The sequence below is a fragment of the Theropithecus gelada genome, chromosome 7a (assembly GCF_003255815.1).
Source record: "Theropithecus gelada isolate Dixy chromosome 7a, Tgel_1.0, whole genome shotgun sequence".
NCBI classification, from domain to species: domain Eukaryota; kingdom Metazoa; phylum Chordata; class Mammalia; order Primates; family Cercopithecidae; genus Theropithecus; species Theropithecus gelada.
The window spans coordinates 1685026-1708887 of NC_037674.1; the positions used below are offsets into that span (position 1 = coordinate 1685026).

General features: G+C 38.0%; 1 protein-coding gene across 1 annotated transcript in view; it reads right to left on the bottom strand.

The window, feature by feature from the left end:
- The window catches only part of GABRG3 (gamma-aminobutyric acid type A receptor gamma3 subunit), a 557527-nt gene that overhangs the window by 531495 nt on the left and 2170 nt on the right, over positions 1-23862 (bottom strand). The window contains exon 2 of the mRNA XM_025390323.1: positions 19924-20072. Within this exon, the coding sequence (XP_025246108.1) occupies positions 19924-20072 (149 nt within the window). The remainder of the gene's footprint in view (positions 1-19923; positions 20073-23862) is intronic.

Consider the following 23862-nt stretch of genomic DNA (forward strand, 5'->3'; position numbering starts at 1 on the left):
AATCAATGTAAATGTTGGAAGGATGGAGAATTATCATCTAGAATTGTTATGATATATTTTTTCAAATGTCAAAGTTTTTTTGAAATATGAGAAATGCAAATAAATGGGGAAGTATGATTCATACACAGGAAAAAAGAACAGTAGGCAACAGAAACTACTCTTGGGGGTCCCAGATGTTGCCTTTAATAAAGATGTCAAAAGAGCCATTATAAATTAAATGGGTTCAAAGAACTCAATGAAACCATATCTAAAGAATTAAATGAACATATGATAACAAAATCTTATGACATAGATAATATCAGTAAAGAGAGAGAAATAATAAGAAAAACCAAATGGAAATTCCAGAATGAAAAAGTACAATAATCAAAATGAAAAATTCACAGGAGAGATTCAACAGTAGATTTGAGCTGGCTGAAGAAAGGATCATCAAACGTGTGGATAAATCAATAGAGAGAGTGAAATCTGAAACAGAGAGAAAAAAGAAAGATGAAAAACTAACAGAGATTTAGAGAGATGTATGGTGCTATTAAATACACCTATATCTACATAATTGGCCTACCAGAGGAAGGAGGTTAAATAAAGGGTCAGAAATTCCAAGGGAAGAAAAACACAGAGAAACTCATGCCCAGACACAACACAGTCAAGATGTTGAAACTCAAAGAGAAAATCTTGGAAGCCGCAAGAGAAAAACAACTGATGACATACAATAGAGGTTCAGCTGACTTATTATCAAAACGATGGAAGCCAGAAGGCAATGTGACTGCATATTGAAAGTGATTAATATAAAAAAACTCTCTCTCAAAAATATAAAATTCCCACATTAAAAAAAAGAAAGGAAACACAGAGAATGTGTTGCTAACGCACCTGCATTACAAGAAACACTAAGGAAGTTCTTTACGCTGAAAGCCAGTGACCACAAACAATAATACAAATTTACACACAAAAAACCCCAAAAATCCCTAATAAAGATAACTATATAGATTGTCATAAAAGACAATATAATTGCATAAATTAACTTAAAAGGCAATTGCATTATAAAGTATATATATAATTATATATAATTATATTGTTGGGCCTATAACAACTAATATATTTAATAATAATAAAATATATTTAACTACATATATCTAACAATAACAAAAGACAAGTAACATATTTAATAATAACAGCTCAAGGATGTGAGTAGGAATACAGCTGCATTGGAGCAGATAATGACCCCAGATGGTAACTCTAATTCATAGGAAGACATGATATATCAAAAATGATAAATAAATATGCTATTTAAATGGTACATATAAAAAAGACATAAGGTTGTATAACTAATGTGAAAATAAATGTTTAGGTTTGTAATATATTGAGGTGTAATATGTATGAAAGCATAAAAGGAGTGAATTAACAGAGGTATCTAGAGTAAATTTCTATGTTCAATTGTAATTAAGTTTGTATAATCTAAGATATATATTAAGAGTAGCAAAAATTTCAGTGACATATATATTGCTATAGGCTTGCTAATGACAAGCCTACTGTTATAGGCTTCCCTTGCTGATTCCAAAAGAGCTTTTAATCATTAAACCAAAATTTTCTACTAGAAAACATCCACTTAAAAACAACATAAAAAAGATGTTAAATGAGAAACAGAGGGACAAAAAGATTTGAGACATATGGAGAGAAAAAAGAAAAACATCAGATTAAGTCTAATCATATTAGCAACAATATTCAAGATAAATTGATTAAATAATACAATGGGCAGAAATTATGAGAATGGGTATAAAAACAAGATCCAACACCATGTTGTCTAGGGGAGACAAATTCCAAATTCAAAGATACAAATAGTTTAAAATACAAAAGATGGAAAAAGATATAAAATGCAAACACCAAACATAAAAGATACAAAGTAGCTATACTAATATTAGATAAAATACATCTTAAATTGAAAATGCTACTAGAAATAAAGAGAAATATTTCATAATGATAAACAGTCTATGTATTGGGATATATAATAAATGTAAATACTTATGTACCTAACAACTCAACCCAAAATAACATAAAGAAAAAGCTGACATAATTGAAAGGAGAAACAGATAATTCAATATGCAATAATTGGAGACTTCAATTCTCCACTTTCAGTAATAGAGCAATTAGACAGAAGATCAGCAAGAAAACAGAAGATTTAACAAAACTATAAAACAATGAGACTTACCAGACTTCTATAGAACCCTCCATCCAATAAGAGCCAAATAAACATTTTTCTTAAGTGCACATAGAACATTTTAGGGGACAGAGCATATGCTAAGCCATAAAACAAGCCTCAATAAATTCTAAAAGACTGAAATCATGTGAAGTCTATTCTCCAGCCACAATGGAGTTATATTAGAAATCAATAACAGAAGGAAATTTGCTAAATTAACAAAAGTATGGAAAATGAAGAACACAAATAAACAATCAATGAGCAAGAAGACACCATCTAAAGGTACAAACCTCACTGATAATAGCAAGCACACGGAAAAACACAGACTAGTATAACACCACTAACTGTGGTGTGGAAACCACTCTTGCTCTTAAATAGAAAGAATAAATGATGAACCAATAAAAAATAATAACTACAACCTGTCAAGACATAGACAGGACAATAAGACATAAAGAGAAACAAACATTAAAAAGTGGGCAAGGTTAAAGTGTAGAGTTTTTATGAGTTTTCTTTTCACATGCATTTTTTTACAACCAGTGGTAAGTTATCATCAGTTTCAGATAATCAGCTATAAGAGTATTTGCAAGCCTCATGGTAACCTCAAATCAAAAAACATAAATACACAGAAAGAAATTAAAGCAAACCACCAGAGACAATCACACTCACTAAAAGAAATACAGGAAGGAAAGGAAGACTGCAAAAAACCGAGAATACCAATAACAAAACAGAAGTAAGTCCCTACTTAGCAATAATCACATTTACTGTAAATGGACTAAACTTTCCAATCAAAAGACACAGAGGGCTGAATGGATGAAAAAAAAAAAAAGACTCAATGATCTGATCTGTTGCCCACAAGAAATGCACTTCACCTATAAAGACACACATAGGTTGAAACTAAAGGGATGGGAAAAGATATTCCATGCCAATGGAAACCTAAAAAGCAGCAGGAGTAGCTGTCTCGGACAAAACAGATTTCAAGACAAAAACTGTAAGAAGAGACAAAAAGGATCATTATCAATGATAAAGGTTCAATTCAGCAAGAGGATATAAAAATTTTAAATAAGTATACACCCAACACTGGAGCACACAGATAAATACAGCAAATATTATTAGAGCTAAAGAGAGAAACAATCAATAGCACAACAACAGCTGGAGACTTCCAACGCCCCACTTTCAACACTTGAAAGATCTCCCAGACAGAAAATCAACAAAGAAACACTCATCCTAACCTGCACTATAGAACAAATGGACCTAATAGATATTTACAGAACTTTATGTTCAATGGCTGCAGAAAACACATTTTTCTCCTCAACATATGGATCATGCTCAAGGGTATACCATATGTTATGTCACAAAACACGTCTTAAAACATTCAAAAAAATTAAAATAATATCAAACATGTTTTCTAACTGCAATAAAATAAAACTATAAATAATAAGAGGAATTTTGAAAACTATATGAACAAATGGAAATGAAACAATATGGCCCTGAATGACTCGTGGGTCAATGAGAAAATTAAGAAGAAAATTGAAAAACTTCTTGAACCAAATGAGAATGGAAACACAACATACCAAAGTCTATGGGAAACAGCAAAAGTAGTACTAAGAGGGAAATTTATAGCTGTAAGTGCCTATATTGAAAAAGAAGAAAAATTTAAAATATGTAACCTGGTGATGTGTCTCTAAAGAATTAGAAAATCAAGAGCAAGCCAAACTCAAAATGAATAGAAGAAATAATAAAGATCAGAGCAGATATAAAAGAATTTGAAGTGAAAACAATACAAAAAAATCAATGAAACAAAAAGTTTGGTTTCTTTGAAAAGATAAACAAAATTGACAAATCTTTAGCCAGACTAAGAAAAAAACAGAGATGACCCAAATAAGTAACATTGGAAATGAAGAAGGAGACATTACAACCGATAATGCAGAAATTTAAAGGATCATTACTGGCTACTATGATCAACTATATGTGAATAAATTTGAAAATCTAGAAGAAATGAATAAATTCCTAGATACATACAACCTACCAAGATTGAACCATGAAGAAATCCAAAACCTGAACAGACCCATAACAATTAATAAGATCAAAGCCATAATAAAAATTATCCCAGTAACTAAAAGCCTGGGAACTGATGTCTTTACTGCTGAATTCTACCAAATATTCAAATAACTAATAGCAATCCTACTCAAACTGTTCCTAAAAATAGAGGAAGGGATACTTTCAAGTTCACTCTATGAAGTCAGTATTACCCTGATACCAAAATCAGATAAAGAAATATAAAAAAAAGAAAACCACAGGCAATATCTGATGGATATTGATGCAAAAATACTCAACAAAATACAAACAGAATTCAACAATGAATTAAAAAGATCATTCATCATGTCCAAGTGGGATCTGTCCCAGGAATGCAAGGAGGGTTCAACATACACAAATCAATCAGTGTGATATATCATATCAACAGAACAAATGACAAAAAAACATATGATCACTTCATGCTGAAAAAAGCTTTTGATAAAGTTTAATATCACTACATGATAACCCTCAAAAAACCAGGTGTAGAAGGAACATATCTCAACATAATAAAAGCTGTAGATGATAGACTCACAGCTAGTATCATACTGAATGGGGAAAAAACTGATAGCCTTTTCTCTAAGATTTGGAACACGACAACAATGCCTACTTACACCGCTGTTATTCTACATAGTACCTGAAGTCCTACCTAAAGCAATCAGAGAAGAGAAAGAAATAAAAACATCCAAATTACAAAAGAAGTCATCAAATCAGCCTTGTGTAAAGATGATATGACCTTATATTTGGAAAAAAACTAAAGATTCCACAAGAAAACTATCAGAACTGACAAGTTCAGTTAAGTTGTAGGATACAGTTTGACATACAAAAATCAGTAGCATCTCTATATGCCAAGTGAACAATATAAAAAAGAAATTTTAAAAATAATCCCACTTACAATAGCTACACATAAAATTAAATAACCAGGAATTAACGAAAGATGTGAAAGATCTCTGTAATAAAAACCATAAAACACTGATGAAAAAACTGAAGAGGATACCAAAAAATGGAAAGATATTTTATGTTCATGGATTGGAAGAATCAATATTGTTAAAATACCTATACTATCCAAAGGAATCTACAAATTCAATGCAATCCCTATCAAAATACCAATGACAGTTTTCACAGAAACAACAACAAAAAGAACTATCCTAAAATGTATATGGAATCACAGAAGACTCAAAATAGTCAAAGCTCTCCCGGGCAAAAAAAAAAAAAAAAAAGAACAAATCATATTACCTGACTTCAAATTACATTACAAGGCTACAGTAGCCAAAACAGAATGGCAATGGCATACAAAACAGACACATAGACCAATGGAACAGAATAGAGGGCCTGGAAACAAATCCATACACCTACAGTGAACTCACTTTTGACAAAGATGCTGAGAATATACACTGGGAGAAAGAGTGTCTTCAATAAATGGTGCTATGAAAACTCGATAATCATATGCAGAAGAATGAAACTTGGCCCCATCGCTTGCCTTAACAAAAATCACATAATGTAATCCCAGCACTGTGAGAGGCTGAGGCGGGCGGATCATGAGGTCAGGAGTTCAAGATCAGCCTGGCCAACACGATGAAACCCTGTCTCTACTGAAAATACAAAAATTAGCCAGGCATAGTGGCGCACGCCTGTAGTCCCAGCTACTCAGGAGAGGAAAAAGAATTGCTTGAACCCAGGAGGCAGAAGTTTCAGTGAGCCAAGATCATACCACTGCACTCCAGCCTGGGTGACAGAGCGAGACTCTGTCTAAAAAAAGAAAAAAATCACAATGGATTAAAGGCTTAAATCTGAGACCTCAAAATACAAAATTACTAAAAGTACTACAAGAAAACACAGGGGAAACTCTCCAGGACACTGGTCTGAACAAAAGTTTCCTGATTAACAGCCCACAAACAAGGCAACCAAAACAAAAATGGACAAATGAGATCATGTCACATTAAAAAGCTGCATAAAAAAACTAATAAAAATAAAAAAAATAAATAAAAATAAAAAGCTTCTGCATAGTAAAAGAAACAATCAACAATGAACAAAGTAAAGAGACAACTCAAGGATGTGAGAAAATATTTGCAAACTACCCATCTGACAAGAGATTAATAACCAGAATATATAATGAGTTCACACAATTTATAGGAAAAAATGTAATAATCTGATTTTTAAATGGGCAAAATATTCGAATAGACATATCTCAAAAGAAGATATACAAATGGCAAACAGGCATATGAGAAGATGCTCAACATCACTGATCATCAGAGAAATGCAAATCAAAACTATGAGATAACATCTCACCCCAGTTAAAATGGCTTTTATCCAAAAATCAAGCAATAACAAATGCTGGCAAGGATGTAGAGGAAAGGGAACCTTTGTACACTGTTGGTGGAAATGTAGATTAATAAATCACTATAAAGAACATTTTGGAAGTGCTTCAAAAAACTAAAAACAGAGCTACCATATGATCCAGCAATTCTACTGCTGGGTATATACCCAAAATAAAGGAAATCAGTATATGGAAGAGATATCTTCATTCTGATGTTCATTGCATTGCAGCACAGTTCACAACAGCCAAGATTTGGTAGCAACCTAAGTGTCCATCAACAGATGAATGGATAAAGAAAGTGCAGTGCATATACATAATGGAATACTATTCAGCTATTAAAAAATGAGATCCTGTCATCTGCAATGCCATAGACAGAACTGGAGATCATTAAGTGAAATAAAGTCAGGCACAGAAAGACAAACATTGCAGGCTCTCATTTGTGGGATCTAAAATCAAAACGATTGAATTCATGGACATAGAGACTAGAAGGATGGTTACCAGAGGCTGGGAAGGGTAGTGAGGACGGTGTGGGGAGGTGGGGATGGTTAATGAATAGAAAAGAATAGTTAGAAAGAATGAACAAGACCTAGTATCTGATAGCACAGTAGGGGAACTATGGTCAAAAATAATTTAATTTTACATTTTAAAATAACTAAAAGCATATAACTAAATTGTTTGTTACACAAAAGATAAATGCTTGAGGGGATGGATACCCAATTTTCCTTGATGCGATTATTATGCACTGCATGCTTGTACCAAAATGTCTCATGCACCTCGTAAGCATAAATACCTACTATGTACCCACAAAAATTAAAAATAAAAAAGTTAAATAAAATTGGTCAAAAACTAAACAGCAATTCCACTCTTACATGTCTATCTAAGAAAAACAAGAACATTTATCCATGTAAAACTTATACATATATATTCACGGCATCATTATTCCGAATATCCACTAGTGAAAAACAATCAAAATGCCTATTTAATGTTATCAGTATTAACTGATGAAGAGACAAACAAAACACAGCCATATAATAGAATATGATTTGGCAACTAAGAGAATAAGATGAAAGAAGTACTGATACAGGCTATCACATTAATAAACCTTGAAAACATTTAAGAAACCTGTCACATATTCTAATGGTTCCATTTACATCAAAAGTACATTACAGGCAAATTTATAGTGACAGAAATTAGGTTATTGGTTACCAAGGGCTCAAAGAGGAGTGGCAAGGATAATGTGGAGTGACTACCCCTAAGTGAGTAGCTTTCTCCTTTTTGCAGAGATGAAGATGTTCTAAGCCTAAATTATGGCTGCACAATATTGTGAATATACTAAAAGCCGCTGGATTGTGCACTATAATTGGATGAATTTTATGGCATACAAATTATATTTCAACGAAGGTGTTTTCACACAGGCAAAAACATTTTCAGCCATATTGAAAGGGTATAATAGTAATTGAAGGGAGACTGTTATAAGTTAAAAACGTATACAATACTATAAATCTTTAATGCAACCACTAAAACAACAATATAAAATTGTAGTTATGGCTATTAGGAAAATAAAGGAAGACAATCAAAAAAGAGGGGAAAGGAGCAAAAAAAGAGACAGGACCAACAGAAAACAAATAAAAAGATCGTAAACTGAAATCAAACTACATCAATAGCAACAGTAAATATAAATGCTCTAAAGACTCCAATTTAAAGGCAGAAATTGTTAGATTTGGGGTTTTTTTTTTAAGGCAAGATTCACCGATATGTCATCTGCAAGAAACGCATTTTAAACATAAAGACAAACATAGGTTAAAAGTAAAAGGATGGAAAGATGTATATACCATACTAACACTAGTCAAAGAAAAGCTGAAGTGGCTATTTTAACATCTGACAAAGGAGATTTCATAGCAAAGAATATTGCTAGGTATAAAGACTTTCATTACACAATGATAAAGTGGTCAATTAATTAAGAAAACATAAAAATCCTAAATGCATTTACCCCTCGTAACAAGGCTTCAAAATTCATGACTCAAACACTGATAGAACGAAATAAAAATACAGCTACAGTTATTGCTAGAAATATCAAAATCTCACTCTCAATAACTAATAGAAATAGAAAAGCAGCAAGTAGACTTCAACTAAAGTACAAACCAACTTCACCTAATTTGTCTAATTTATGAAACACTCAAGCTAACAACGGTGGAATATACATTCTTTCCAAGTACACAGCATGAGCGACCATAGTCTGTGCCATAAAACAGCTCTCAATAAGCTTAAAAGGATTTATGTTATTCAGAGTATGTTCTTTGAGCACAGTGTAATTAAATTAGAAATCAATAACTGAATGATATCTGGAATAACCTCAAGTATTTGAAACATAAATACCACACATCTAAATACTCCATTGGTCAAAGAAGACATCAAAAGGAAAATTAGGAGCTATTTTTTATTGAATGTAAGTGAAATTAAAACACTGAAATCTGTAGGATGCTAATAAGGTAATACACAGGAGAAAATTAATGACACTAAATATGAAAATTAGAAAAGAACATCTCAAATCAACGCCTTCATCTTCCACCTAAAAACTAGAAAAACAATGCATGAAACACAAAGTAAGCAGAAGAACAGTGTATCAAAGTGGAAATCAAGGAACTAGAAAACGGAATAACTATTCTGATTCAGTAATTCTTGGGGTTGGGCTCTGACTTCTAGCTCTTCGGGTGGATCCGACGCAATGCCGGGTTTGTGAACTGTTGGACTAGATGTCCTTTAGAATCCCTTCAAACCATGATATCCTAGGAAACTACGATCTCTGCGTCTACACTGGTCCTTGAACTATGGGTTATGAGAACAATAATCTGATCAGTATAGGCACAGTAATACTTGATCACAGTATCTGTAAGATGTCTTGGATAGGGATTCTAATAACGGACTGATGAAAGTCAGACAGCTGACTTTTTAAACAGTAAGACAAAGCGTTTAGGACAGTCAAGTTGTCTAAAGGCTCTATTCCGGTACACATAAACCAACCCGAAAAAGCAGTGTGTGGCGCTGGGAAGTATGCAAGGCACCTGACACCGCCTGCCACCTTATGAATTATGGGCCAGGTACTATCACCTGGAATTCTTTTTTTTTCTTTTTTCTTTTTATTTTTTTTGTGAGACAGAGTCTCGCTCAGTCGCCCAGGCTGGAGTGCAGTGGTGCGATCTCAGCTCACTGCAAGCTCCGCCTCCCGGGTTCAGGCCATTCTCCTGCCTCAGCCTCCTGAGTAGCTGGGACTACAGGCGTCCGCCACCACGCCCAGCCATTTTTTTTGTATTTTTAGTAGAGACAGGGTTTCACTGTGTTCGCCAGGATGGTCTCGTTCTCCTGACCTTGTGATCCGCCCGCCTAGGTCTCCCAAAGTGCATTACCTGTAATTCTTAGAGCAGGACTTGGATAGTTTAATTATCTCATTTAGAGACAGAAACCCATGGGCCAGTGAGGCTGTCTCTTTCACTCTGAAACCTGCTGGTAAGTGGTGGCAGAACTCATTATGTGAGTCCAGATCTTTTCCCACTCAAACACTTTCTAATCCACACTGCTCAATTCCTGGAGCAGTAATGAATAAACATAAGAAATAGACCATTTGTTATTCTATGAACTGAGCTGAATATTCAAATCAAGACCAGTCACTAGATTATACTTCAGGACATGTCACCTGAGTTATTTGCCAAACAGCATATAAGAAAAAAATAAAATACTTCTATGCTGAAACCTCATTATATATTCCCTATTTTTGAAAACCAGCACATATTTTTAACGAACTGTGAAGTGCATGGGTGGGCTCCAACACAGCACTGTCTCACGGAGCCCCTACCGCGATAGGAGGGGCAAGGTGCAATCCCAGGTACTCAGGTGTGTGTGTGAAGGGTCAACTGTCCAATGTGGTAAGGAAGAGGCGGGGAAAGTTCAGCCGCCAACCTGTGTTAAGCGGAGGTCTTAACCCGGCGGCCTCTGGATGTCTACTTAGTCTCTCCTGGAGATGACAGGTATAATTTCTGAACAGAATTTATTCTCCACCTCCCTTATGCATTTGAATTAACTTTGTGAGAGAATCAGTTAACCAACTCTACAGTAATAGCTTTTACTTCAAGCACAGCAATTAAGAATGTCTGTTTCCTCTCCTCCTACATCTGTTCCGAGAGTGGAGTGAATACATTTGAATTATTTTCTGGATATACAGTAATTGCTGGTAAATGACAAGTCATTGGTCTGCACGGTGGGCTGTGGATTTCAGGTGAGGACTGGCCAGGCTGAACTACTTGAACAGCTGACGCAGTTACCAGATGTGCATGGAGAAGGAAAAGGTTGGTTTGACTCACTGAGTCAGAACGTGGTCCAGAAAGCAGCCACCAGCCTGGAGCACCTAGATGGTGAGTCATCAGGACACAGTGGATTGAGGGACCTCAAAATATCCCACACGCTACCTCCAACTCCCACTTCCTTCACCTACCCTGCGGCATTTGTACTTTACTCCTTTGGATTAAAACATTGTGTCTCCTATTTTTCTTAAAATACGGAAACAATCAGGATGAAGGGCTGTTGTATGCCTTAATTATCATAATATCTTAATCATACATCAGGTGCTTTGTATGGCCCTTCACACACTCCGAAATTCACTCAAACAGGGCGTTCCAATCTAATCTCTCAAAACCCTGTGGCGGGGCATGGCGAGGATATTCCATTTACACCAAGACCAGCTCAGAAAAATGCAGGTGGGGGGGCTTCGTCTGCCTTCTGCTGGCTAATCCAGTCCTCTCGGAGGTGGCCCACCTGTGACCGGTGCTCCTTCAGCTCCCAGCCTAGAGTTCTATGGCAACTCAACTGTGCTTATAATTTTCCACTGAAAGACATCAAGGAGCTGCATAAAAAGGCTCGTTTAAAAATTATCCTTCAAGGCCCACACTTTATTGCTTTTAGTTGTTTTAAAACCTAGTATCTGCAACAAAACTAACTCCTGACCCATTTGGGGGACACAGCCCCACTCTTCGGTCATTTTCTGTTTTCCCTTCCTCCCCAGGAGGGCAGGGATTCCCCTCGCACTGCCCAGCAGGGAGTTGTCTGCATCACCTCAGCTGTCCTGAGTCGGTGCCCGGTGTCATGTCCAGCCTGGAAAGCTGAAAGAAAGCAAGCCCTGGTGGCACCTTCCTCCAGTGCTTCTGTCCAGGTTGGGTGTGTGGGCAGCCACAGCAGAGGAGGAGGCTGGGGTCTCCTGCCATGGGCTGCCGCCATACACACCTCACCTCCTCACCATGCAACCAGCTTCAGCACATACTGAATATTCTTATGCCATATTTAGCAGAAGTTTCAACTGAACAGGGAAAATGCATTTTAGAAAAGCCTGGAACAGAAGTTCAGATATGCAAACACCCGAGGAAGCCCTCTAGTCATTGATACAGCCAAGAGAAGATGATTCAGATGTTTTGCCTGGATTCAGCGAACCCATCGGTCAGCATCGCCCAGGACTCCACAAAGTGTGTCTATCCACCTTTAAAAGCCAATATATAACCTTTTATTTTTCCCGGCACGACCATATTTGGCACAGATTGATTGCCCACATCCTGGGGATGGAATCTGTATTCTCTAATCATCTGTTTTCAGGAGAGTGGTTCAACTTTCTTGAAACCCCGAAGGAAGTGAAATTCACTTAGGTCATTTCTCTTCCTTTTCGCGATTTTCTTATTAAAAGGTTTATCCTCCACCAGCCTTTCCCAGCTCACGTGACAAGATCTGTTCCGAGATAAATGATACCCTACATCAGCCTGAACCAGCTAAGGACAGGACTGAAGCATTACTTAAAGCGATGCATAAAGAAGGGGAACTAAAGCAGATACATCCATAGTTTAGAAGTTAGTTGAGAAGAAATAACGTCTAGGAGAGTAGTCATTATTTTTAAAACATAATGATCAGAATTCAGATTATGAAAACTAATTAGAGGATTCCATGCAGATTTGTTACTTCCATGCAACATGAACGAACGAGTCTATTAAATCCCATCTATTTGTTGTTAAAAATAACAGTGATGCACAATTGTTTCCTGATGACGGATCGCTGTGCAGGAGCTGGACCACGTATGCTGGGAGATGCCAACATACATGGATGCCTCTATAGTTAGGAATTGGAAACAGCACCCTAGGGGGAAAAAAAGACCAGTCCTCAGCTGTACACTGTGGAAAGTACACAACAATGTTGTAGAAACTGTTCACGGTCACACCATACCACATTATCCTCAAGACAGTCCTTCAAAATGTATTATCCTCGTTTCAAAGATGAAAACACTGATGCTAGGAGAAACTCAGCACCGCAGTGGGGAGGTGGGGAAGGGACACGAAATGAGGGAGGGCTTCCTGTAGGGGGCGACAACGAGGCTCGAAGACAAGCATGGTATGAGCTCAGCACAGACAGGGGCAGGGGCCGGGAGAGGGGGGAACGGGCCAGGACAGCAGCAAAATCAAGGGTCCAGACGGAGAAAACAGGAGGTCTAGTGTCCCTGAAGTACTGGGCACGTGATTCACAGAGTCAGGAAATGGTAGTGAAGAAGCACGTGATTCACAGAGTCAGGAAATGGTAGTGAAGAAGCAGAAAAGAAACAGATAATAATTTGAGGCTTGAGGCTTGTCTCTTTATGTCTTTTCAAAATTATTTTCCTTTTAGAGACAGGTTCTTGCACCATCTCCCAGGCTGGAGTGCAGTGGTGCAGTCATAGCTCACTGCAGCCTTGAACTCCTGGACTCAAGCCATGCTCCTGCCTCAGCCTCCCAAGTAGCTGGGACCACAGGCGTGTGCCACCACACCTGGCTAATTTTTTTTTTCTTTTTCTTTCTTTCTTTTTTTTTTTTTTTTTTCTGTAGAGACAAGGTCTCTATGTTGATCAGGCTGGTCTCGAACTCCTGGGCTCAAGTAATCTTCCTGCTTCAGCCTTCCATCTTTATGTCATTTTAAGGGGCTTGGTCTTTATCTGAGAAGCAAAGTGCAACTTTCAAGAGTTTCAAATTAAAGAGGTTAATTTAGACGAAAGTGGGAGCCTACTTTCTACTATCTACTCCTAAGTGCTATCTGGAGACTCCCCTTCTCTCGTCTCTCGCCATCAGAAGAATGCAAATATGGAGAGCCTCTCGGGGGCTCCCAAGGTGTGCCAGGGACGGGGATGTAAAGGAGGTGAGCGATGAGCTGGCCTCTCCCACAAACTAACAGTGAATCTATGTACAGCACATTATGTACATATGAGTTCACGGCACCTTGATGAGGGATGAGAAGGCCTGATGGTTACAGCAAATGAAATTGGCTAGATTGGGAAGAAAAGAAAGTCATGAGAAAAGAAAAGGGATTCAGATGTTTATAGGAAGTTCTCTTTTAAAGCAGAGCCCTTCTGAGCCATGAAAGAAAATGGTTTCTAATTCAGCATCTTTTACGAGAAGAGCTGTTCTCGGGCAGTGGCTCTGTTTTCTGATTGAATATCATCAAGTTGCTGGGTTCTGCCAATCAGTTGTGATTTAGGATTTAAATGAGACAGGAAGACAAGTCGTAATTTGTCCCAGTGATCATGGGTGCTTTCATCAGCCCCCTCTGCTGCCCCAAGGACCGGACAGTGTTCACTGTGGAACGTTAAAGTCACGAAACCAAAGAGGAGCATCCTGCCTCCTGACTTTATGTTTAGTTGTTTGTTAAAAATCTTTTCACTCACAAAGCACAGAGCATGTTCTCACCTGTGATGATGACTTATGAGGACTAAATGACAGGATGCTTTAGGGGAGTTGCCTTCTTTGAAATGAACACTTGCTCTTGGTGTATACATATGCTGTTTTATTTGGGAAATTCACAATTCCTTGTGTACACAATGGAAAAATAAAATCTCTAGGACTGTGAATTTCGCTTGCCTGTTGCACATGGCAGCACCTTGGTATATCTTCTTGCAAGCGCTGCATTGCCGGGGTGCGGGGAATATTTTTGAATAGGCTTGCCTTGAGTTTTCTACACATAATGCAATGGTCAAATCATCTTGCTGTAGAGCCAGAGAGATCTGGGTTTGAAGACAGTGGGTTGGAGCTCACCCACTGTCCCCCCATTTGCAATTTTCTACCTCAGGGGACCCACAGGGTGTCCAGTGATACCACGAGGAAGATGCTTCCCTGTAGCCTACCACAGGATACATGAACTTCCAACTGGACTTAGCTTATCCAGAGAGGCAAGGAACCAGTCTTGTGTATCTTTGCTCTCTGACTGAGCAGCATCTGACAATCAAGGAGGAAACTGGTAACATATTCTAAAGCATCTCTTTCCATATAAATGCAGAATTGCCACACACTTTTCACACTGGAAAGATTTTCTATCTAATTAGGATGCAAACACCATGATGACAATTGAATTTGTGAACTTGTGCAATGGGAATTTAGATATATCACTCACTGACTAAATATTTTAAAGCTGGAAGGAAAGTTAAGAGTCATTTTAGTCCCTCTCCTTCATTGCACAGGAGAGGCGACTGAGGCATGAAGGACGACATTCCTCCAACACTGCACTAGACACGCATCTTCACAGTCTCGCACACTACACACATGGATTTTGAAATTCTATGGCTATTGGAACCAGCATAGTTCTAGATCCTGCTACAGACATGCTGGAGTCCTGGGCTTGGAAAAATGGAGGGACAGTGTGCCTGAGCAGTGTGAGCACTAGCAAGCTGTCAGGCAGTGGAGCCTCCCGGAAGAGAAACAGCAAGCCACAGTCAGGCACATCCCACCGATGGTGTGTCTGCTGCAATCCCCCCTTCCTCTTACGGTCACCACAAGGCCTGTGAGTGCCTGTACCAGCAATTGTATGTGCCACTTCCCTCCTGGCCAAATATACCACTCCTCTCTTGGGTCAGAATCTACTTTTTGATCTATCAATTGTCAATCTATTCAAATAATCCATAGAAAACTAGACAGAAAATAGGCAAGGATATAGAACTGAACAACACATTCAGACAACAGGATCCAGTCCATCCATTGATGGCGGGATACATACTCTTTTCAAGGCCATGGAGCATTTGTCAAGATAGACCATATCCTGGATGGCAAATCAAACATTAACACATTTAAAAGAATTAAACTCATACAGAGTATATTCTCTGATCATAGTGGAATCAGGCTAGAAATCTATAACATACAATAGGAATATGTCCAAGTACTTGGAAACTAAAAACACACTTCTCTTTTTTTGTACAGAAATGTTCACAGCAGTTTTATTCACAAAAGTCAAAATTTGGAAACAATTCCATTTCAAAACCTAAAACACAATGATCGATCTCCCTCTTCAAGAGTAAAATTTGGGAATGTTTTTCAGTTGAAAAATCACGTCCTTATTGGGATGAAAGTTCTCTATGAGACCAAGCTTGTTTTTTTTGTTGTTTTTTTAAACTTTTATTTTAACTTCAGGGGTACATGTGCAGATTTCTTATATAGATAAACTCATGTCATGGAGGTTTGTTGTACACATTATTTTATCACTCAGGTAATTAGCCAAGTACCCATTAGTTATATTTCCTGATCCTTTCCCTCCTCCAATCCTCCACCCTCAAATAGGCCCCAGTGTCTGCTGTTCCCCTATGAAACAGGCTTCTAAATAATTCATGAGTTAAAGCAAAAAATTTCAAGGGAAATTTAAAAACACATTGAACTGAATAAAAATGAAAATATGACATAACAAAATTCATGGGATGAAGTTAAAGAATTACAGAAAGGAAAAGTTCCTTACATAAGAAAATAATAGTCTCAAATCAAAGACTCTAAGTTCTACTTCAAAAAGAAGAAAACCAAAATAAGCCCAAAGCAAGAAAAATAAAGGAAATAATAAGTATAAAAGCAAAACTGATGTCATTGGGAACAAAAATAACAGAAAAAGTACCACACAAAAAGTTGGTTCTTTAAAAAGGTCAATAAAATAAACCTCTAGCAAGACTGACAAAAAAAGGAAGATGACACCAGTTACCAGTATCAGAAATGAAGCAGGGATATTATTAGAGGTCCTACAGACATCACAAAAGATGATGAGGGAATATCATGAACAATGCTAAACACATAAATTTGACAACTTAAAAGAAATGGATCAATTTCTTGAAAAAATCACCACAACTTTAATATGAAAGTGATCATTTGAATAGACTTATTAAGGAAATGAAAAAAACTCCCAGAAAAGAAATCTCCTGGCCCAGAGGGTATCACTGGAGAATTTTATCAAACATTTAAAGAATCAACACAAACCCTTATATAATCTCTTCTAGGAAACCGAAGATGAGGGAGTACTTCCCAACCCATTGTATAAAGCTCCTATTACCCAAGACTGAAAAAATAGTCCCTTAAACATGGAAATGCAAAAATCCTTAACAAAATATTAGCAAATAGAATTCAGCAATATACAAAAGGAGGTTTTTAAAAGAGGTTTTTTTTTTTTTTTTTTTGAGACGGAGTCTCACTCTGTTGCCCAGGCTGGAGTGCGGTAGCCGGATCTCAGTTCACTGCAAGCTCCGCCTCCCGGGTTCCCGCCATTCTCCTGCCTCAGCCTCCCGAGTAGCTGGGACTACAGGAGCCACCACCTTGCCTGGCTAATTCTTTGTATTTTTAGTAGAGACGGGGTTTCGCTGTGTTAGCCGGGATGGTCTCGATCTCCTGACCTCCTGATCTGCCCGTCTCGGCCTCCCAAAGTGCTGGGATTAGAGGCTTGAGCCACCGCGCCCGGCCTTAAAAGAGTATTATTAAACACCATGACTAAGTGGGATTTACTCCAGGGATACCATACTGATTCAATATTTGAAAATCAATTAATATAATCCACCGTATTGACAGACTGAAGAAATAATCATATAATCATACCAACTGATGCAGTAAAAGGAAGCCTTTGGTGAAATTCAAGGCCCATTCATGATTTTTTAAGTATCGTGAAACTTTTTTTTAATGTATCAGAAAACTAGGAATAGACAGAACTTTCTCAAGTGGATAAAGAACATGTACAAAATACCGCCAGCTAATACCACACTTCATGGGAAAAGACTGAAGGCTTTGCCCCAAGATCTGGAACAAGACAGAGATGTCCATTCACACCACTGCTGTTCAACATAGTGCTGGGAGTTCTAGCCAGGGCAACAGGCAAGAAAAAATAAGTAAAGGATACCCAGATTGGAGAGCAAGAATGAACACTCTCCCTATTTGCAGATGACAATGATGGTGTACATAGAAAATGCCAAGGAACCTACCAAAACAAAACCAAAAAAAAGTCCCAAACTTCTATTACTAGTAAGTTCAGCAAGTCAGAGAACACATCAACATACCAAAATCAATTGTATTTACTATACTAGCAACTAACACAGGCGAAATGAAATGTGAAAATACAGTGCTATTCACAATCACTCCAAAACACAATACTTTGTCATAAATCTAACAAAATACATTCAGAACATATCTCTTGAAAACTAGAAACCACTGATATAATGATATAAGAACATAAAGAAGGTCTAAATAATGAAAAGACCTATCATATGCACGGATTGGAAGATGCAACATAGTAGAGATGCCAGTTCTTTCCAGATTGATACCTACACTTAACAAACTCTTACCAAATCCCAGCAGAATTTTTCTGTAGTTACAGAAAAAGTTATTCTAAAATTTATATCGAAAAGCATATGAACTATAAGAAGTTAAGATGAGTTAATGTTGAAAAGGAGGAATAAAGAGGTTGAATTACTTGATAAAATTTGAAGACATAATACAGCTATGGTAATAAAAAATGTGGGTATAGACAGAGTGACAGACACACAGATAAAATAGAATGAAACAAAGAACCAGGAATAACCCACACCAGTCAAGTCAGCTGATTTTTGACAACTTCATAAAAGCAATTCAGTCAAGGAAGGATAGTCTCTCCAACAAATGGTGCTGGAGTAATTGGGCATCCATGGAGGGTGGGGGAAAATAAATTAGATCTAAATCTTACATTTTGATTTTATATAAAAATCAAAACAGTTAACAAATTAAACTGTAAGGGATGAAATTATAAAACTTTCAGAAGAACACAAAGGAGAAAATCTTCAAGAGCTAGGGCTTCATACAGAATTCTTAGACAATACTCTAAAAGCATGCTTCATAAAAGAAAAATCAATAAAATTGGATTTTGTCAATATTAAAAACTTTTCCTCTGTGAAAGATGCTATTAAAAGGATTAAAAGCAAGCTATGGATCTGACATAAAGGATCATACCTAGGATATATAGAGAACTCTCAATCTCAGCAGTAAAAAAGTAAAATAAGACCAAATAATCCAATTTTTAAAAGGGCAAATAAGATGAAGAGACAATTCAATGAGAAGGATATACTGATGGCAAAAAAATAAATAAATAAAAGAGGAGTTCAGTATCACTAACAATTAGGGTAATGCAAATTAAGACAACAATGAGATATCAACCTATTAAATATACACCTAGTAGAACAGCTAACATAAAAAACAGTGGAAATACTAGTTGCTGGTGAGGACACAGAGAAACTGGATCTCTCAGATATTGCTGGTGGAAACGAAAAATAGTGTATAAGACGGTGCCTTAAGCAATTAAACATACTCTGCCATACAACCCAGCAATCGTACTCCTGGGCATTTATCCCAGAAAATACAATCTTATGCTCACATAGAAACCTGTATACAAATGTGCTCAGTCATTTTATTTGCAATAGACAAAAACAGGAAACAATCAAAATGTTCCCAAATAGATGAATGGCTAAAGAAGCTGTGATACACTCATACCATGAACAAATATTCCACAGTAAAAAAGAACAAACTACTGACAGGTGTAACAACTTGAATGAATCTCAAAATCATTTTGCTGGAAAAAAAAAAAAGCCAGTCTCAAAAGGCCAATGATTCCATATATGTAACATTCTCAAAGTGGCAAAAAGTAAATAAATAAAAAGTAAATAAAGAACAAATTGAACAAATTTGAGGCTGACAATGGTTGGAAATTGGGGGGAAGGAAGCAGATGTGACAGTAAAGGGATAGCAAGGGGAATACAAGATCCACTTTCGCTTGATGAGTTGTTCTGTATCTTGATTTCAAGGATCGTTACATAAGCCTACATGGGGTAAAATGACACAGAGCCATGCTCCTGAATGGCACCAATGTCAGTTTCCTGGTTTGGGATCCCACTAAGTTATCTATTGTGTGACAAGCACAGGAGACCTTTCTGTACTGCCTTTGCCATCCTCTTGGAATTTACAATTACTCAAAAGTAAAACCTTTAAAACCTATCACTGCAGAATATTTTTCTATCAGAATAACAAGAAACAACACTCACTTCCAATATCCGGCCTCAGCTTTTTATCATATTCTCTTAGCAGCTTGTTGAGAATAAGAGTCACGTCAGTGTCTTGGGATTTTGGAGCCAAGACCCACTTTTGGTTTGATGACGAATCTTCATATTCATCCTCTTCCACCTTTCTGGACCTGGAGTTATAGCACAAAAATGCGACAAGTAAGTGGCAGCAGTGGTTCTAGGAAGAGCCTAAGTTTGTCCTATCCAAGTACCATGAAAGGGGTAGAAAGTCCCCAGTACCCACAGCCCAACCACACACGTGAAACCCCGAAAATTTTTTTAAAAAAGAAAGAAACACAAAATAGGAATGATTCCATAAGAAGAATGCTACTGCTATTAACAAGGTACGTTTTTATTAAATGTCACAAGACCATCCCCCATCCCAGTTAAACTACAGACAACGTGGCAGGTAAACAATACCAGAGGGCTAACCAGCAGGCAACACGACCCTTGAATCCACCCCGAGAGACTGTGAAGGCCAAGGCACAAACCTTCTAGAGGTTTTCCATTCGGGGATTGTATCGTGTTGTTTCCACCCCGACCACCAAGACCTCATTTTAGTTGAAGGTGAGATTAGCTTTTACAGAGTGGACTCATTCAAAATAGTTGAGTCTGACTCTGTGCTTCTCTTGGAGGCGGGAATCTGGGGGTCTAGACACTTGGACATTGTGAGGGGGTCTGCTTTGCCGGCACTCAGGTTGAAAGCAAGGACAGAGATGTCTGCAGGTGACTAGTGAAGACCCTCTGGCAATCTTACACGCCTCGGTCAACACAAACCGATTCATCTTCTGCACAGCAGGCTAACACAGACATGAAAAACTAAGCTTTCGAACACATCTTCAACATTCTGACTTCTTAGTAAATGAGTCTCAGTGAACGCCTGGGCATCTCTGAGCTTGTTTTGTGCAGAGAGGAGCTGGACAGCCTCCTCTCCCGGGTGACACGCACTGACAGGAGTGCCTGAATGGAGAGGCCTCAGGATGACCAGCTAGTTTTACTTTTTAATATATTTTTATTTTTATTTTTTATTTTTTTGGTTCTGCAGTTTTCGGGTTTTTTTTTCATTTGTTTGTTTGTTTTGTTTTGTTCTTTTTTTTTTTTGAGACGGAGTCTCGCTCTATCGCCCAGGCTGGAGTGCAGTGGCACGATGTCGGCTCACTGCAAACTCCGCCTCCTGGGTTCACGCCATTCTCCTGGCTCAATTTTTTGTATTTTTAGTAGAGACGGGGTTTCACCGTGTTAGCTAGGATGGTCTCCATCTCCTGACCTTGTCATCCGCCCGCCTCGGCCTCCCAAAGTGCTGGGATTACAGGCGTGAGCCACCGCGCCCGGCCCAGTTTTCGGTTTAAAAAAAAAAATTGGTTTATAATTGACACACACTTGTACTTGACAAGCTGGTTTTCTCAATGAGTGAGGCCATCTCAACACTATAGTCACGTGGGCTTAGAGAGCAGACAGTCTCTTTCTGCCTTAAAGCAGCATTTCCAGGTAGACTACCGTTGGCCCCAGCAAGAAAGCATGTGAAGTAAACCAACCTTTTCCTTTCTAGTTTGTCAGTGTGCATGCTTTAGTAACTTTCTCTTCACAGAGGAGAATAATAAAAAGAATCGAAAACTGCACGGAGGCAGATTTGTCCTGACTGGATACGAACTCTTTTCTGTTTAGCTTCCCAGATGGGAGCCAGAATGTCAGTGTCATGTCAGGACACTCTTGCTCTGGGATGTGAGTTTCTTGAACTTAATTTTGAGAATTGTCTAAATTATCTATAATTCACAAGATGTTAATTTTAAAAAAAAACTTTCACGTTCATTTTTGCTACTGAATTTAGGTCTTCATATATACACATATGCATACTTATGTAATATATACATGAGTCTTTTAAAGTGTGTTAACTAGCCATAATGTAGACTAGAGTGTTGGCCAGATAGTCTAAACCTAGATGAGCATGTACATAAACGAGAGATCTTGACAATGAGTATACGGCATATGTCTCAAAGAATGACTTCCCCACTTACGTTTTTCCTACGCTGATCTTAAACTGTAATTTTATTCCTTGAGTACCTATTGGCTAGAAGGTTAAATTAAATCATCCACAGAAACTATACATTGCTGTTGATTTTTATGCACATTTGATATTCATGATCGATAGGAACTTTTAAATGTGGGGCACATATTCAGTAAGGAATATGTTGCATTTCATTATTTATAAAAGTGAACATTTACAAGTAATACTACAGAATTTTAAATGTTACTCTAAAATATTTCATGTCATCTGGCAGGGCATGGTGGTTCACGCCTCTAATCCCAGCACTTTGGGAAGCTGAGGTGGGTGGGTCATCTGAGATCAGGAGTTCGAAACCAGCCTGGCCAACAGCGTGCAACCCTGTCTCTACTAAAAATACAAAAAAATTATCTGGGCATGGTGGCACATGCCTGTAGTCCTGGCTATTCGGGAGGCTGAGGCAGGAGAATTGCTTGAACCCAGGAGGCAGAGGTTGCAGTGAGCTGAGATAGTGCCACTGCACTCCAACCTGGGCAACAGAGCAAGACTCCATCTCAAACAATAATAATAATAATAATAAATTTTAAAATTAAAATATTTTGTGTCATCAGGAGTATTATCAGAAATGTTAATTTTATCATCTTGCAAAATTTTTTTAAAACTTAAAGAGCAGGTTGAAGCATTTAGATAGCTGGGAATCAAGCACTGCCCACAGGACAGGGCAAATCACTACAGAGCAAGGGCATCTGGAGCAGTGAGGAGAGGCTGGTAGCTCATCTCAGCAGAATCTGGCACAACATGCTCAGGACACTTGGCGATTCAGCCCAGGTGCCTTCCTCCCTCTCTCTGCTGTCTCTGTCTCTTCCCCTCTCTCTTCTTCCCCTCCCCTCCCATTCGCCTCCCCTCTCCTACCCCCACCACTACAGAGCCAGACCACAGACTCCACAGTCTGTTATTGTCTATGGCCCTGATAGTCACATACACACAAACCGAGCACAGTAACCAGCTTTTCATCATTCTCTGTATACGCAGCCTTCGTTTTTGAAAATTACTTCCAGCTACTTACAGGTATTCTAATAAGCCTAATTCTCCCTCTAGTGGCGATGAGAGGGTTTTCCTGAAATTGCAAGAGCTTCCTCCTTAGAGGCCAGTACAGGTGGCAGTGAGGGGGACCAAGAAAAAGCAAGCAGAAACGTTCTCTTCCACCCCTTCAGCAGGCATATCAGGGCCCCAGCTGTGTAACCTGGTTGGGTAGGCAGTGGGAAGAGTGAGGCCGAGATGCTCTAGGTCCCTGGGCTGTGAGCACCCTTCTCCCTCAAATCCTGAAAATGAAATAGAAGCCTCACATTGCTAGTGCCAGACCACCAGGCCCACAGGAAAATCCTTGCTTTCATGAAAACGAAATCTCATCTCAGAGGACCCATTAGAATGTGGATAATACAGAAATATTTTCTTTCCCTAAATTCTAAGTGAATTATATATAGTCTTTATGAGCACTGTTACTTGCATTGTTGGATCCTAAACACCATTACTGCAATTAGCTTTTTCTTAAAAATAAATCAGTGATGTATTGTCATTGTCAAAAAACAACTCAACCCTCAGATCTTATCTTCATGTCTTACACCTTTGCTTAAAGCAGAAGGACCGAGAAAAAGTCTGAAGTATTTTTAAACATTAAAAGGAGTTCCTAAACCTCAGAAAGCAGTTAAGGCATCACCAAGGTCTGAGTGGGAATCGGTGCGTTTTATGAAGCCCATGGGTGTCAAAATGGGGAGGCCCCCTCCTCGGGAGCTGCTGAGCCATCACCACAAAGCACAGACATCAGACCCTCATCCAAGGAACTTCCACAGCAGGAAGGAACTCAGAGTGCAAATGAGAACCCCCTCCGAATTCAAAACAGTTTTGAAAGATGACACTGC